The sequence below is a fragment of the Panthera uncia genome, chromosome D1 (genome assembly GCF_023721935.1).
Source record: "Panthera uncia isolate 11264 chromosome D1, Puncia_PCG_1.0, whole genome shotgun sequence".
Lineage (NCBI taxonomy): Eukaryota > Metazoa > Chordata > Mammalia > Carnivora > Felidae > Panthera > Panthera uncia.
The window spans coordinates 52926218-52943270 of NC_064808.1; the positions used below are offsets into that span (position 1 = coordinate 52926218).

General features: G+C 50.9%; 1 protein-coding gene across 1 annotated transcript; it reads left to right on the forward strand.

Annotated features, from left to right (window-relative positions):
- Nucleotides 1-4533: 4533 nt before the first annotated feature.
- Nucleotides 4534-16030, forward strand: RHOG (ras homolog family member G). The gene is made up of 2 exons (XM_049651816.1): nucleotides 4534-4618; nucleotides 14789-16030. Exon 2 carries the CDS (start codon nucleotides 14857-14859, stop codon nucleotides 15430-15432), a length of 576 nt encoding a protein of 191 aa, XP_049507773.1. The 5' UTR covers nucleotides 4534-4618; nucleotides 14789-14856; the 3' UTR covers nucleotides 15433-16030.
- Nucleotides 16031-17053: the final 1023 nt, after the last annotated feature.

Below are 17053 nucleotides of genomic sequence, written 5' to 3' on the forward strand. Positions count from 1 at the left end.
TCTTTGGTGGTAGCAATAAAAGGGAGTAATGAAAGAGAGACTCCTACTTTTAACCCTAAGGCAGGCTGAAAGAGGGGGAACACCAGGGGACCAAGAGGAGCGCCACCAAGCCTGAGTCCCCTAAGCCACATCAGAGAAAGGACAACACAGAATTAGGGTTAATCTGAAGATGCTGCAACTGGGGCTGAGCAGAAGACCTGTGTGGGCCATGCGTGAGCTATCGGGGCTGGAGCTCATGCAGACTAAGCTGGGAAGACCTGTTCGGAAGACATCAGGGCAGAGGTGAGATCATTTCAGGGCTTTTTTTCTTCCTCCTTTCTGTCTCTGCCCTGTTTTTTTAGGGGAGCCAAGTCATGGGCATATAGAGAATGTTTGTCGTACTCTGGGCAATCTGCTCAACACTCAACTTGCATTATCTCATAATCCCACAAAGCACATAGTATTGTCATTCCCATTTTAAAATGAAACTAAATGGCTCTGTTCTATGCTCTTACAGCACTCTGTACTTTTGTATACTTACCTGTTTAAGATCTATCTCCCTTGCTAGTTACATCAGGATGGGGACTTAACTGTGTTTTCACCTCTGTGTCATTGCCATGTGACATTATACCTAGCCTAGAGAAAGTTTTCAATAAAATGCGTTCAAAGAATGAATGAGAGAGTTCATATGACTTGTCAAAGGTCTCAACGTAAGTGATACAACCAGGAATTGAATCCTGGACTGTCTGGCTCCAGAAGCTATCTGTGATCTCTCTGTCCTACCTCTACCAAATACTCTCATATATCATCTCACTTTTTCTTTTTTAATGTTTATTTTTGAGAGAGAGAGAGCTTGCATGAGAGCAGGGGAGGGCAGGGAGGGAGAGGCAGAGAGAGTGGGGGACAGAGGATCTAAATTTTTTTTTAATGTTTATTTTTCTTTCAGAGAGACAGAGTGTGAGCAGGGGAGAGGCAGAGAGAGAGGGAGACACAGAATCCAAAGCAGGCTCCAGACTCTGAGCTGTCAGCACAGAGCCAGACGTGGGTCTTGAACTCACAAACCAGGAGATCATGACCTGAACTTAACTGACTGAGCCACCCAGGGCCCCCCCTTGGCATCACTTCTAAATGTCCCAGTGGGTGTCCTTGTTTCTTAGCTGCTTGTAAGCACAAACATACACCACCTACCAAGAACTCACCTATTCATGGAAAGCAAGTAAGAGACTAGGAAGAAAAAACAGCCCTTTGGGGCTTGTTCCCTCTTCCTACACTCTTCAGCTAAGCATCTTCCTTTTCCAAGAACCCTTTGCAGACAGTTCCACCCCAGTACCTGTCTCCCACTCCTCTGGCCATATTGGTCCATCCTATATCTGTGCCATAAATGTGGTTCTAAGTCACCTGACCTCTGATGGTTCTACACATTTATTATGGCAACTTAATTCCACAGATGTATACTGACAGCAAATGGGTGCTCAGGCCTGCCTGTGCCAGGCCCAGTGGGTGAACACAAAGATGAATCAGACACAACCTCAAAGGATTTCCAGCCAGTGGGGGAGACACACATTAGGCACAGATACAATTAACTAGAGCACAAAGCAAGATGACCTAAATGGTACTAAAGAGCGATGAGCAATATGCTGCATGCATAAACCTTGATTACTTAATTATTATTCTGAAGAGTATATCATAGAAAGAACTCAAAGGGTATCATCTAATTTAATCCCTTGTTTTCCAGTGGAGGAGTCTGAGACCCAGAGAAGGGTAGGCCTAGCATAAAGTCTCACTAGCAGGTCTGGCTGAGCCAAGACTAGACTTCAGGTCTTCTGAAGCCCAGCAGCCCAGGGCTCTTCCTCTTCTGGTAGCTTCATATGCAGCAGTCCCATGTCCCACCAGACCATGAAATCCTCCAGGACAAGTCAGGTTCTCCCACCAAAGTAAGCTGAACCAGGGCCAGGCATGCCCAAGACCTAAGGCTCTGGAAATGCAGTCTGACTTTTGGCCTACTGCATGTAATGTGCATCCTACTTTTACTACTATACTTCTAAAACTGATTTTCAAATATTTTTTGCAGGAAACTTTTTTAAAATAAGCTCTTTATCCAGAACACTAGTATATAAATCAGATAAAAGCAAATTAACTCTGGTTTGAAAGGAAGGGAGGCCAGAGCGCTACCATTTTCCTGCCTTCAAGTCCTGGGAAGGGAACTCTAGGAACACAACTCGAACACCTTTGTCCTTCGAACACCTTTGTCGGACACAATTTTTAATGGCTTTATAGAAGCTGCTTTAGTTATGTAGTCCTCCACTAAATCCTGTTTTTTATGAAAACTCACAATCCTTTCTTCATTTATCAAACACCAAGCACCAACTGTGTGCTCCCAGTAGGATATCAAGGGGAATCAAATTACCTTTTTGTTTTTCCTGCTCTCCTCTTCTCCACAGAGAGGACTTTGTCCCAAGTGCTATGGAGAGGGAGGAGAGAGACCCAGCCTACACTTAGGAAGATCAGGACAAGCTCTGCCAGAAGGCTCATGGGAATTGAATTCATCTATTCAGTCATCTACTAGTCTGAATCTGACAGAGGTTCCACTTTGTTGCCCTACCCCATACCCGCTAGCTGTATGTACTATAGAGCACTTGAAATGTGTCTAGCCAAGATTCAGTCTAAGTGTAAAACACATACCATATTTCAAAGCCTTAGTATAAAAAAATACTATAAAATACCCTATTCATTTTTATAGTCAATAGTTTTTATATTGGTTACATGTTGAATGATAATATTTTGGCTATATTGGGCTAAGTAAAACCTATCATTAAAATTGATTTTACCTGTTTGTTTTTACTTTTTGAAAAATGTAATCACTAGAAAATTTTAAGTTACATATGTGTCTTACATTATTTCCACTAGACAGCACTGAGAAAGACTATTGAGTGCATGGCAGAAGTGGGGTGGGGTGTATGTGTGTATGTGTGTGTGCACGTGTTTTGTCAGAGGAAGGATAATGGCAGCCAGGGAGGGAGTAGTCCATTAAGGCCAAATTGTGAAAGTCTGAGTGGATTTCACCTGGAAGTCAATACAGGAAAGAAGGCAGGCAGAGGGAACAGAATGGGCAAAGACCCAAAGATGTGGGTAGGCGTGTTGTGTTTAGGAAACTAATTCTTATAGCATGATTTTTTTTTTTTTTTTTTTTTTAAGAGAGAGCTAGCAGTCGAGAGGGGCAGCGGGGAAAGAGAGTGACAAAGCCAGAGAATCTCAAGCAGATTCCAGGCTCAGCACAGAGCAGGAGGCGGGGCTCGATCCCATGACCCAGGGATCATGACCTGAGTCAGACGCTCAACCGCTCAACCGCCTGAGCCACCCAGGCGCTCCCAGAGTGATTTTTTTTTTAAAGGCATTTGTTGAATGTTTACTTTGAGTCAGGCATTGACAGCAGATCTTGTACATCCACTTTCATGTTATCTCTCCACAAGTACAGAATGGAGAGGTTATACTATTTTACCAAAGATAGAACTGGGGCTCAGAAAGGTTAAGCTATTTATTCTCGGAGTTGTTCTTCCCCTTTATCTGGAAAACCTCTTGGAGACAGGGAGCCTGTTTTAAATGCCTCCCAGTTTTCCTCCACAGTACACGGCAAGGAGTTCTGCACGTGGTAGGCGCTCAGAAACTTAGTGTTGAACGAAGGATATCCATTCCGAGTCTGAGCAAGACCTGGGTGCAGAAGCACCAGAGGGCGCCCGCGAGCCTGCCCACCCACTGCACCCAGGGTGCCTGCAGGATCTCGGGCCTGGGTGCGGCCCTGCCGCCCTCAGCAGTTGAGCGCCGCGACTAGAAGAGCGGGCTAGGGGAGCCCTGAGTCCTGCATCCGCCCCGCCCCCTCCCCAGAGCCGGGGCGCACGAAGCAGCCGGTTGCGGAACGACGACACGACATCCTGTTTTTGGGGCCCGCGGCTCTTCAGGCGCCTCCGCTGATCTTGTCTTTCCCCGGGTGCTGACGCCAGCTCCCCTTCCCCCAGTCTGTGCACCCTCCCCAGGGGTCTGGGGCCTTCCCACAGCTGAATCACCACCACTCCGCACTCCCCCAGGGCTCGGGGCAGGGGTGGGGACTGCCCCAGCCGGACCCATTCTGGCCAACCCCCAGCCTCGGCCAGCGATCGATCCTGGGCTTGACTGAAGGCACGCAGCCTAGGGGTGCCTGTTCTTAACATCTTCCCGCGGGGGGGGGGGGGGGGCGAGATATGGGGAGGGGGGCAAAAGCCTAGCGCCTAGGCTAGGGCCTCTACTGGGGTGGGGGTGGCAAAGGAGGAGACTGGGAGGACTGACCTTAGGAGGACCGACATTAGGAGGCCTGACTTAGGGGCCTCCGAGGCAGAGGGCTGGGGTCTGGCGGGAGTGGGGGTGGTGGGGGCAGGACCTTGCCGCGAGCAGGGCAGGCGGTGGGGGTGGGGGTGAGACCAGAGCTGGGGGCCCAGGCCGCCGCACTTCCTGGTCGGGCCCCGCCCCGCCCGGGCCCGCCCCCGCGCCCCGCCCCGGCCGGCCGGCCCGCCCCCCCCACTTCCTCCAGCCTCCCGCTCTCACTTCCTTCTCGAGCCCCGAGCCGCTGCCGCCGCCCCCAGCTCCCCCGCGGCGGGGAGGGCACCAGGTGAGGCCCGGCGCGGTCCAGCGGGCTGGGGGTCCGGGAGAGGGGAGCCCGGCCGGCGGGGACTGCGTGTGGACGCGGGCCCGGGAAGTTTGCTTGCGGGAGGCCGCGGGCGGGAGCTTCTCGGCTCTCTGCAAGTTGGGCGGGCGCGGCCGGCCGGGCGGGGCGGGGAGCCGGCCACTGCGAGCCGGCGGCGGCTCTGAGAGGGTGGCTTTCTGTACCGAGGGAGGCTGCCCCGGTTCCCGGGAGCCGCGAGGGACCACTGAGGTGGGAGGGTCTCCCGCTCTGAGAGAAAAGTCTCTGAAGTGGAAGAGCTGGGACATGGGACTCGGGGGTGGGGTGACCTCAGAAGTTTGGGGAGGGGGGTTCCGAAGTGTGTGAGGGAGCGGGCCTTCTGGGCTGGAGAAGGCGCTCCCTCTGCTCCGACAGTTGTGACACTTGGGAGGTTGGAGGGGGGCGGTGTCTGTGGCCTGTGAAGCCTTAGACTGCAGAGAAAGAGCTCCCTCTCTGGAAGATCTGTGCCAATCCGGACCCACACTCACAGGCTGCAGTTCAAGGTCCTGTGCGCTCAGAGGAGGGCGGGGGAGCTCCGCCAGCCCCCCTCTGTCTGTATGTCTGTTTTTCTGACGCCCATCCTCTCCATCCATGGAATCAAGCAACAAGTATTTAGTAAGCAAACATCCTCTGTGCCTAGCTGACCTGGGACTGGCCTTTCTCTTTTGGGGGTAAACTGAGGAAGGAGAGGTCCTGGTTTTGTCCAGTGCCTAGAGGTGCTGATAGCCCCTAACAAGATGGCATCACTGAAAGCAGGACTGAGAGCTAGAGAGGAGCTTTGAGGAGTTAGAGAGACTAGAGCTTCTGGGAGGCAGCAGGGGCTCTGGACTTGGGAAATTATTGGGAGCATCTCCCACTACCCCCCACCCCATCGCTAGTCCCTAAACTGTATACATTCTCATTTCTCTTCCTCTGTTCCTACTTCAGACCCTATCCACAAACCCTCCATCGTCCTCTTCTTGCATCCTTTTCAGTGTTTTCACCTAAACACACAGTCATGCCTATGTCCTGTCCTGTCACCTGCTCTGCCTCTGTGTCCATCTCTGTTCCCTGCAGATTTCCTCCTTCCTTCCTTGCCCAACTTCTGGCTCCCAAACACATACCCACCCTCTTGCATCTTCCACCATCCCTCGCTCCTCTCATTCTCTCTATCCCCTTCCCTTTCAGTCACTTATCTCCAACTTTGGGGTCTAGATCTTTGATTGAGTTTGAAAGCCTTTTCAAATCTCCCTACCTCAGAGAGACAGTGATAGAGCCAATTAAAGGGCTGGTAACCCTTTCTATATGTGTGTTTGCATGGGATTGTCAGTGTGTCTATATCTTTATCTTTTGGAGACAAAATAACTGCCCTCAGCCTTGAAATGGCTCAGAGTAGGGGAAGCCAGCAGAATGAAGGGAACCTGCAGTGGGTGAGGTTGTGGTTAGGCAGGAAGAAGCAGTCGGTAGTAGTCAGGGTAGAGTGACACAGGAATAAGACTGGTAAGAGAGGCCATGGGAAATCAAAATCACCCAGACCCTTTGTTGCTTAACCAAGAGGCCAGGTCTGGAGGCTGGGGGATAGCCCAAAGGTCCCTGACTCCAATGCTTACTGGTGGCAACACCACCTGTTAGGGAGAATGGGACCAGGCCAGCTAGGTGTGATGGAAGGAAAGGGAGAGGGCAAAGGTAGGATTCTGGAGGAAAGACTATGGCTGGTCTAACTTCAGTCTTAACGGTTTTAGTTCCAATTCAGGAAAAGAAGAGGGTTGTAAGGCAAAGGTGTCTGCCCCCTCTTCCCTACTGCCTTCAGGGGCCTTCCCAGGCTGGGAATCCACGTGCCCTGGGCTACAGCAAGGCGTTGGTGACCAGAAGGCCCTCTGCTGACCCCTCTGACTTCAGGCATCCTTAATATTCCCCCTCTCACCCAGGAGCCTACTCCCCCTTTTTCAAGAATTTCTCCCGAGTCTAACTTCAGCTCAGTCTGGTTTTATAAGCTCTTGTCCCCATTCTAAAGCTCCTTCCTCAAGTCTTTGGGAAGCATACTGATAGATCCTGCCTCTCTACCTCCTTAAGTCTACTGTATTCATTTTTCTCCATTAGAAAAAAAAGAGAAGTAGAGGGGAACTTTTTTGGGATTCCCAAGCACAGCTAGATTTAAGGGCTAATCTGGTTCCTCATTCTGTTCTCTTCCCTTTGCACAGTTGTCCCTCTCCCATGAATCATCCCTTCTTCCACCCACCTATATCTCCTGTTATTTCTGGGAGGTATAGGGTATTCCACTCCAGGAGGAAATCCCAGGGACCTGCAAAAAATTCCAGTTCAGAGAAGGATGTTCATGCAAGGTCCTTTTTCAGCATCATGGCTCATTAAAAAACCATTCAGGAGTTCTGACTCCCCACCTGCTTAAACCAGTACTTATTTTAGGAAGAAATGGCTAATGTGAGATTGTCACAGATCCTGGTTGGAAATCTAGGATATGGAGAGTTGTTTCTGGCCAGCTTGTTTGGGCAGATGAGGTGGCTGATATGAGCTTTTAGGAGGTCTTAAACAGCAACATAGGAGAAGCTGTAGCTATAGTGAGACAGATATTACAATGAGGGTAGCTGGGCAACTAGGAAGAAGGTGGGGCCCTGGCCCAGAGTGAAGACCTCTCTCTCCATGCACAGTGTAAACCCATTAGTGGTGAGGCTTGTAGGAGTATGTGAGGAGGGAAACCAAAGACAAAGCCTGGGCCACCTCCCCAGAACAGATTGGTTTTCCTGTCTAGGGTCTAGCTTCCTCTTTTGTCCTCATGTCATGGGCGGAGGGCATCTCCCCAGGAGCTAGAGCCTAGAATTGTTGCTCCTCAGTTGGGGCAGGGTAGGATGGCTGTCTATACAGTAATGTCAATGCTGAATCATAGCCTAGTATGGTCTAGGCATGAGAGTCAAGGGAATGTGGAAGCAAAAAGGGCTCAGGCATCAACCAGATCCCTTTGGCCCATTTCCGGAAAGAATAAACCATTGTAGGGTCATCCTGAATGAGACCAGAGACATGGGCCTATTCCCAGCTAGAGTAACAGACCTCACCTTCTCCTTTGTGGAAGTGACATCAGACTGGAGGTTAGGAGACCCAGGTCCTTGTCCTGGATTTGCTCCCAACTCTGTATAACCCAGGTCAACTTGGTCTCTTGTAGCTCAGCTCCAGCATTAAGGAGTTGCCTGTCAGTACCTCCAGTGAGCATAGAGAATACTGAGAGCTCTAACTCTTCTTCCCCCAAGAAGCTCCTCATAGCAGTGCCCCTAACCCTGGGCCCTCCTGTCTCATGCCAGCCTTGATCAGAGGCCTGAGTAGTCTCTATCTGTTCAGGGACAGGACCTGCGGCTTCTTCCCCCCAAAGCACAAGGATTCTTACAGGTTGAGAGAAGAGAAGTAGGCAGAGCGTTGGGGATTTTGCTAGGGGGCAGCAATACGGGGGAGTACCCTGTGCCCTGCTCCAGCTCTGCCCCACTGACAGTGGAAAATAGATGCCGGAGTTTCCTCCCTGATGTGTTTTTCCCTTGTGGAAACCCCCTCAGACCTGGGGCGGGGCCCAAGGGATAGGGCGCCCTGGGTCTCTCTGGGTATTTTCAGAGGCGGGGGGCAGGATTGGGAGGATGACATTTCTGTAAAGCATGGCATTTCTGTATAGCATCGTGCGAAATGAGCAAAGGCAAAGGAAGTGCCACTTCACAGGCCTTTCGTGGGGCCCCCAGGACTGCTGAGCTGCTGTTAGGTGGGGAGGAGGAAGAGAGGAGGAAGCAAGTGTTGGAGCCTTCCTCTGTGCTGCCTGGTGGGGGAGGGTCAGTCTCCTTAGCTCCCCCAGCCAGAGCTGCCCTGGTCCTAGGGTTCACCCTTTGAGGAGCACCCCAAGTGCTGGGATGGTGAGAGAAGGAAGGGAACTGGGACTTAGTGAAAGGGTCCCAGCCCCCCACAGCCTTCCCAGCTACAACCATCTCGGATCTCATTTCCTCCTCCTTCTAGTCCCTAGTAGGTAGAGTCAGCTCTCTTTGCCTCTTACCCTACTGCTGCCATGCAGGCTCCTCTGCAGGGCTGAAGGGTGTAGAATAGCAAGAAGCAGAGAGTTCTTCGGCCTACATTCTTTTTTTTTTTTTTTAAGGCTGGGAACTAGACTCTCTTGGGTTCTGTCCCTGCTGATGGGGAGAAGGGGAAGAACGAGGGAGACTCAGCCCTTGGCCTCATCCCAGCCCCACACTGACCTCATGTCTCCCCCCAGCTTCCTCCTCCCAGCCCAGCTGCAGCCAGCTGCAGCCCCTTTGAGCCTTTTCATATCACCTCTCCACCTCTCCTGCAAAACAAAGATTTGCAGAGCTTCTAAAGCCATCTCCAACACCACCCCTGATCCTCACCTCATCCTTGACCAAGGGTCTTCCAATATTACCAGTCCTTATCCTTATCAGGATCACTTTTCCTACCCATCTTCCTCATCACCTCTGGGCCAGCTATCCCTGTATCCTGCCTCCGCCCCCCCCCCCCCTCACCTTCCCACCTGAGGATAGGGCAATCTAGCCTGTGTGTTCATTACTCTAAATTGTACTCCATAGAGGAAGGAGGAAGTGGGTTACCCTTGTCTTGTGTCTCCGGGGCATGGAGGCTCTTTCTTGTTCCCAGAGTCAGAGTCTGGATTGATGGGGGAGGAGATGTGTATCAGTCTGCAGCTTTTGCTCAGCCCTCTGCTGGGCTTCTGGAAGTAAGCAGGACAGACTTTCCTCCTTATGCGGCATCCAGTTGAGTGCAATGTATAGTAGAGACAGTGCTGGGGAAGGTAGGGCAGGAGAGGGGGTTGCTTTGATGTCCTCGAGAAGCTGGGGAACAGAACTGGGCCCTGAAGGACTGGGAGACTCTGAGGCAGGGAAGCAGAATTCCAAGAAGAGGAACTCCTCTGTGCAAAGACATGAGGGATGGATTGAGTTCATTCAGTTATTTACTAATAGCCACTGTGTGCTGTGCTCAGCCCAGGGAGACAGATCAGCTAGGACCTTGCCCTCTAGACCCTCTCAGTCCAGTGATGAGAGATAAGATTCAGTTCAGCCTCCATGTGATACAAGATAGAATGTACCTGTGAGAAAAATAAGGACCAGACCTGGGATGGGATAAGTCATTTGGGATTTGGGTGATTTGCAAAAACTTTCCTGGAGGAAGTGGCAAGAGTACTTGGCTCTGGAGGACGGATGTTGGAGGTGGGGGTAGGGAGGGGTTGATGGATGGAAATAGGGGAGAAATGCTGGATTCCCACAGGGACAGCCAATATTGTTGCTTGCTGTATTTTGAAGAAGAGTATGTGGAGGCTGCTTGTAGAGGGTCAGGGTGATGTGACCAGAGCTCAGGGAAGAGAATGCCCACAGACGGATTATAGTTAGAATGAATTTCAAGGAGGGCTGTAGAAGGGGATCCCCAGATCTGGGAGGCAGGTTAGAAGGCTACAGTAAGTTCCCATTGCCTCCACACTCCCCCATCTGTTACAGCCCATTCCTCCCCTCCCCCACTCCTAGTTGGGACACTTCCCCTACTATAACGGCCACAGATCTGGCAATCAATCTGCTGCTTCCTTTCCCTCCCCCATTCTGGGCCTGCCTGGGCCACACCCCAAGACCAGGTCCCATTGGGTAAAAGCTGGGCTCCAGGGACCACATTAGCCTCCTATGAGTTGTGCTCCCATGGACTGCTCCTTGTGGGAGCCAGATCAAGCTGGTAGTGTGAGGAGAGACTTTTGCTTATCTAAGTCAAAGCTTTTGGCTGTGGGGTTATTGTCCAATTCTGGGCTTCTATGGCATCTATCCACATTTCAGTAATGGGGCAGAAGCAAACCAATCAGAAGGCAGTGGCTGCACACTCCTGTGTGCCCAGCCCTATACTTAGCTTTTCTGTGAGGGCAGTGGAGAGAAGCTCAAGCTTCAGTATTGGGGGGCACTCACAAGCTAGGAAACTTACATATGACTATCAGAGGAGAATCACACCGAGCCAAAGCCATAGCATGGCTACTAAAAGGGGTAGCCATGCTATGGACTCATGGGACTGTGAGACTGAGGCTAGGCCTTGAGTCAGGAAGATGGGAGAGGGGTAAAGGGACAACAGCATACGGAAGAGCAAGAGGAAAAGTCCAGAGGCAAGAATGAACCTGGATCCTTTACAAAGGACGGTGGAAATCCCTCTGGAGCAGAGAGCTGGGAACTCACATTTACGAAGCACAAATATTGCACTTAATCCTTATAACAACCTGATAGGTTTGGTGCTATTAGCTCATAAGGGGAAGAACTAGGATTTAAACCCAGGTCTATCTGACTCCAAAACCTCTACCAGATTATGAGGAACTCTGAACACCAAGGTGAGGGACCAGGCATGATCTGAATTAATTTCGGGATATAAAGCCAGAATAATACTACATATATTTGCAAACCTTAATTTATTATTTACTAAACAAAAATCCTTTAAAAAAAAAAAAAGTCACCTAGTAAATAAGTCACAGATGATCCCTGACCCCAGGCAGACCAGGCCTCTCTCATGATTGGCCTCTGTAGCACTGACTGATGCTTCTTATATGCCACAGGTTAGACCCTGCCTTCTAGTATGTGCCCTCCTTAAATGATCTGTGGGAACTTATTTGACCCAGCTCAGGCCATAGGATTTCAGAGAAAAGAGTTGTCCTGGGAGAGAGGATAAGGGTCTGAGCTACACCTGAGCAGGGAGAATTGGGATGATGCCACCACTGGATGCCTGCATACATGGTGCTTCCTGCCTCTTGGGATAAAAGGCATTGCTTTTGTTACCTCTTGTGCACATAGCACTTCCCAGTTTACAAAGCACATTCATTCCCATGCTCAGGGATCCTCACAGCTGCCCTTTGAAGGCAGGGAGAGCAAGTATTATCGCTCCTGTTGTACAGATAAAGAAACAGAGGCTCCAGGGAGGGAAGTGACTTACTTGCTTAAGGTCTCTAAGACAGCTGGTAAGGGGTAACTTGGAGGCTATGTGACACATTTGAAGAAAACATGGGACTTTGGATGACAAAACTGGGGTTTGTGTCCTGGCTTCCATGCTAACTAGCTGTGTGATGTTGGGTTCCTTTAAGTGCCCTGAGTTTGTTTCCTAATCTGTAAATTAGGAATATTACCAGCGGGTTGTTATAAGGATCAAATCATATAACATCATGTACCTATAAAAGGTTGTACCATGTGAAGGCTTTTGATCAAGGGGCAGAGTCAGCAGGTGAATCCAAGAGGTCAAATTCAGGTATCCAGTGCTCTTGTTTCTGTACCACACTGCTTCTGCTTTGCCCTGTTTCTGGACACTACCTCACTCAAGATCCTTTTCCGGTGTCAGTCCCTGTTCCCTTGCCAGCCCGGAAGCTACTCTGTCCCTCCCAGCTTCTTTGAGGGCTGATTTACTGATTGCCGGTTGATAACCCCTCCCTAGAGAGCTGCCCGGAGCCAGCTATACTTCCAGTCTCTTGGGCCTTGTGACTGCCGGCCAGAGTTCCCTCCTTGCCTTCCTGCCTGGGCCAGCCCAGTGTTGGGCTTGTAGGGGAAGAGTTCCCAGTCACACTACCACACCCACTCCTCTGCTCTGTGTGGGACTGAAGATTTACAAGCCCAAGAGGCCTGATCTCAAAATGCCAGGGTCTCCCAGATAATCCCGTGGACACAAGTGATGGACCTTTCCCCCCACCCAAAAAAAACTGGTTGTTTCTTTCCCCAGGGAAGGCATCACAGAATTCTGAGAATGAATGTGCCCTAACTTGCCCCAATTGCCCAGGCGTTTTGCATTTGCTGACTCAGTCCTCCCACCCCCACCCTGTGCTCCTGGGGGCCTTTCATATGCCCATCATCCTATCCCCTGCTCCCAGGGTTTTTGATGTCTCATTTCATCTACCTAGTACCCTTGTCACAGGCATTTTTCTCCCCATTTCATGGATTGGGAAGCTGAGGCCCAGAGAAGCTAAGTGCCTCATGCTGGGTTGCAGTGAGTCAGCAGCAGAGCAGAGCTGGGACTAGGATTTATGTTAGGTCTCTTGACTCCCAGTCTGAGGTTCTCTCCACTGCCTTAGGGGACCCTTATTTCCTTCCCAGAGCCATTCCCTGAGGTTCTCTATCCTCTCACTTGAGGTTGAACGCATGTTTATTCATTCAAATAAGATGGAAATATTTTTAATCCCCAGAGGGGCAACCTCAGGGAGTGAAACCATTTCCCTCCAAGCTGGGACCAGGTCCTGGGTCCTGTACAGCTCCCATATGACCAGAATTCCTTTTCTGCTTCCCAGGGAGGGATTCCTTCCCCCCCCCCCCCCACCATTTGATTTTTGAGGCTTCTGAACCAATGGTTGAGAGGTCAACCTGAGGGGTAAGGGGTTCTCAGACCAGGGTATAGTATGTGTGAAGTGAAATGGGGAAAATGGGCTCGTGGTGATGGTGCTTGGGTAGAACAAGGGATACTTAGAGACTGGGTGGGTCTAAAACAGGGCCGTCCCTTCCAGGGAGCACAGACCTGGTTGTGGGAGAGAGTCAGGGAAAGGAAGTCACATACTGGCCAGAAAAAAAGTCCCCCATGGCCAAGAGGAAGTAGCCAATGAGAGGAGGAATCTTGCCATAGCAGTATAAATAATCACAGGGCTTCCGGAAGCTCTGCTCTGTCCCAGAATTCAGAAGTTCCTCTCCCCAAGGCCCTGTGAACTACAGGGGAGACCAGGGTATTGGCTGGAGCTGGGACTTCTCTCATACTTACCCCACTAATAATTACAGCAGCCTGTTTATTTGGCACTTCCTGTGTGCCACACCTCATGCCAAACACTTGCTTCACATTAGCTCATTTCATACTCTTGGCAATTCTAACACAATAGGCAAGATTGTTCCCATTTTACAGATGAGAAAATTGAGACTCAGGAAACTTAAATATGTTGCCCAAGATCAAACATGACTGGTTGGTGGAACTGAGATTAGAATCCCTGGCCAATCTGACTCCAGCATATATTCTCAGTGATAGTGCTTTAATGTCACTATGTTTTCTACCCGAGTTTAAAAGCTTCTGAAATTTTTCAGAGGCACATGCCATGATCTCAGGAAAAGGACAGAAGAAATAAATGTTTTCCTCTTCCATCCATTCCTCTTGTCTGGGCTTGGAGGATCTACCTCACCCCACCAAGAGCCTTGAGAGAAGATGCTAATGTCTGGGAGCCACAGCCTCTGCCTCATTCATCATCATTACACACCCAGATTCCAGACCAAATCCCAGCCCTGGCACAATCTCCAGTATTCTCTTGCACTGAGTTGCCAGATAGGGTTTGTTGTGCTTACAAGAATTATGGGGTCAGCTCTCCCTCCTTTTCCTCACCTCTCAGGCACCCTGGATTGAGATAGGGCAGCCGTCTAGAGAAGTGTGCTCCTTACTCAGCAGGTTTCTCATTGTGCCTTTTGGTTTGCACACAGTAGCCAAGGTGTCAGGCTTAAGAGTTAAAACATAGTGCACTGGGCAGAATAAGCCCTGAGTTGATAGAGACTCCACACTGCATCTCAGAGTGACCTGGGACAGCTGCTCTGTGCTAGAACCCCTCTCTAGTCTACTCAGTGGGAGGGGTCCCTGTCTGGTAGAGGATCTGGTAGATCCCTACACTTGTATACTGTCTTTTTGTGTTTATACTGCCTGGAGGAAAAGGAAAAAAGTAGCTAATGCTTAGTATGACCAAGGCACTGTTCTAAATGTCTTACATGTATTAATTTACATAATCCTTACAACAACCCAATGAGGTAGGTATTATTTTATCCTCATTTTACAGGTAAGAAAACTGAAGCATAGAGAGGTTAAGTAATTTGTCCAGGGTCACACATGTACAAATAGCAGAACCAAGACTTGACCTTACTCAGTTTGGTACCAGAACTTAGGTGCTTCACATAATACATAATGCCATCTTCCTTACACCTGAGTATCTTTGCTTGGTCTTAGGGCCTCTCTCTCACTGTGTATCTGCCTCTCTAACATCTGTCTTGATGGGGTTGCAGGATGGTGTCAGGTTAAGAGAACAGGAACTGGTTTCCTTCTGTGTGTCCCCATTCTTCTTCCCAATGGGTAGAGGCCTCCATAACCATGAGTGTCCCTTTGATCTGTCCATAGGTCACTGCATCCAGAGGGGCCCAGAAGGGGAAGGAGGCATTGCCTCCACTGTAGCAGCTGCACCCACGATGCAGAGCATCAAGTGTGTGGTGGTGGGCGATGGGGCTGTGGGCAAGACGTGCCTGCTCATCTGCTACACGACCAATGCCTTCCCCAAGGAATACATCCCCACAGTGTTCGACAATTACAGTGCCCAGAGTGCGGTTGACGGGCGCACAGTGAACCTGAACCTGTGGGACACAGCGGGCCAGGAGGAGTATGACCGACTCCGCACACTCTCCTACCCTCAGACCAATGTCTTTGTCATCTGTTTCTCCATTGCCAGTCCGCCCTCCTACGAGAATGTGCGGCACAAGTGGCATCCGGAAGTGTGCCACCACTGCCCCGACGTGCCCATCCTCCTGGTGGGCACCAAGAAGGACCTGAGAGCCCAGCCTGACACCCTACGGCGCCTTAAGGAGCAGGGCCAGGCGCCCATCACACCGCAGCAGGGCCAGGCCTTGGCCAAGCAGATCCATGCTGTGCGCTACCTCGAGTGCTCAGCCCTGCAGCAGGACGGCGTCAAGGAAGTGTTTGCTGAGGCTGTCCGGGCTGTGCTCAACCCCACGCCCATCAAGCGTGGGCGGTCCTGCGTCCTCTTGTGACCCTGGCACTCAGCTTGGAGGCTGCCCCTGCCCCCCCACCAGTTGTGCCTTGGCGCCTTGTCTGCCCCCAGCTGTGCCTTAAGGACTAATTCTGGCACCCCTTGCCAGGGGGCTCCCTGAATGCCCTTTTCTCTGAATGCCTATTTCTCCTTAAGGAGGCCCACAGAGAAAGGGGCTTTGGGCCCTGCCCCACTCTGCTTGGGAACACCAGGTATTCCTGAGAGCTCACCCAGGCCAAGGTTGGACCCCTCCCCAAGAAGCCAACCCAGTGCCCCTCCCCCATTTTCCCTACTGACCAGTTGATCCAGCTTTCCACACAGATGTTGCTGCCTATTATGGTGCCTTCTCTCAGGTTAGGAGCTCTCAGCTGTCCCTAACCTTTCCCTGGCTGCTCTTCGAATTGCTCCCCCCCTCAAGATGCTCTCTCCCTTTCCCAAAGAAGGAGCCATAGAATCCTGAGAAGATGAATGTGCCCTAACCTACCCCCATGTGCCCAGGCCTTATGCATCTGCTGACTGACTCAGTCCCCCTCCCTCCCCGGGCTCCTGGGGGCCTTTTCTACCCCCATCAGCATCAATAAAACCTCCTGTCTCCAGTGGCCCTGGCTCCTCCCTGTGTGCTGGGCATTGGGGGTTGGGCAGGGGATGGGCATGGGCTAGGGCTCCCCAGAGACTGGGAGCCTTTTGTTTCCTATAAAAGGGGACAGGAGACAATAGGCTTCATTGTGGTTCCCCCCAGCCCCCAATTTCCCTAACAAAGATCTGGGCTCCCTTGGAGGGGCCAGTCTTGCTCTGGGGCCCAGCCACAGATTCTATAGTGGACTGAGATGCAAAGCATTAAGAAAAACTTTGTGATCTGAGGCTCAGAAAGGGAAAAGTTGAGAACCATCAGCCTGCAGGCAGGTGTTCACAGTCCTGCACTTGAGAGCTGTTGCCTTACACCCGAAGGTGGCAGGTCTCACCGACAGAGCTGGGGCTAGAACTAAGGCCTGTGCCTCAACCCAAGACTCTCCCAGTTATCCCAGCTACCAAGCCTGGAGTCATTACAGGGATAGCTCAGTCACTCCTCCTCATCAGAATTGTGGCTTAGACCAGTCTTAAGACACTCCAGATCTAAGGTGGGAAGAGGGGGGATAGGGGGATACCACTTGGAATCATACACTGTCATGGACTTTTTCCCTCCATCCTGGAGCCTGTCCCTCACCTCAGTTCCAATTAAAGAAAGACAAGTCCAAGCCCCAAGACAAGTAAGGCTAGCCCAGACTGTTGGCAAAAAAAAAAAAAATTTATTTTCCTTTGAAATAAAATGTACAACCAAAAGAGGTCAGGGCATGGGGCAGCAGGGAGGACAGGGAGACAGCAGAGAGCCCATTTTGGGGCAGGAATCTGCCTCTGACTACCCTACACCTTTGCCAAGGAGGAAGAGTCGGTGAGCCACGGATTTCAGAAGGGAAGGAAAACAAATGCTGTGCCAGTGCTTTTCCTGGAGCAGGACATCCCTCAGGTACAGAACACTACCTCCACAAGGTAGTGTCAGAACCACACACTGGCAGAGCCCTTACAGATCCTACAGCCCTCCTACCCCCAACCACCTGCATGGACATACTAAGGCTTAGATGGGG

Bases quoted from the DNA above. Each gene is read 5' to 3' on its own strand.
- RHOG (XM_049651816.1), top strand. From the start codon at position 14,857: ATGCAGAGCATCAAGTGTGTGGTGGTGGGCGATGGGGCTGTGGGCAAG.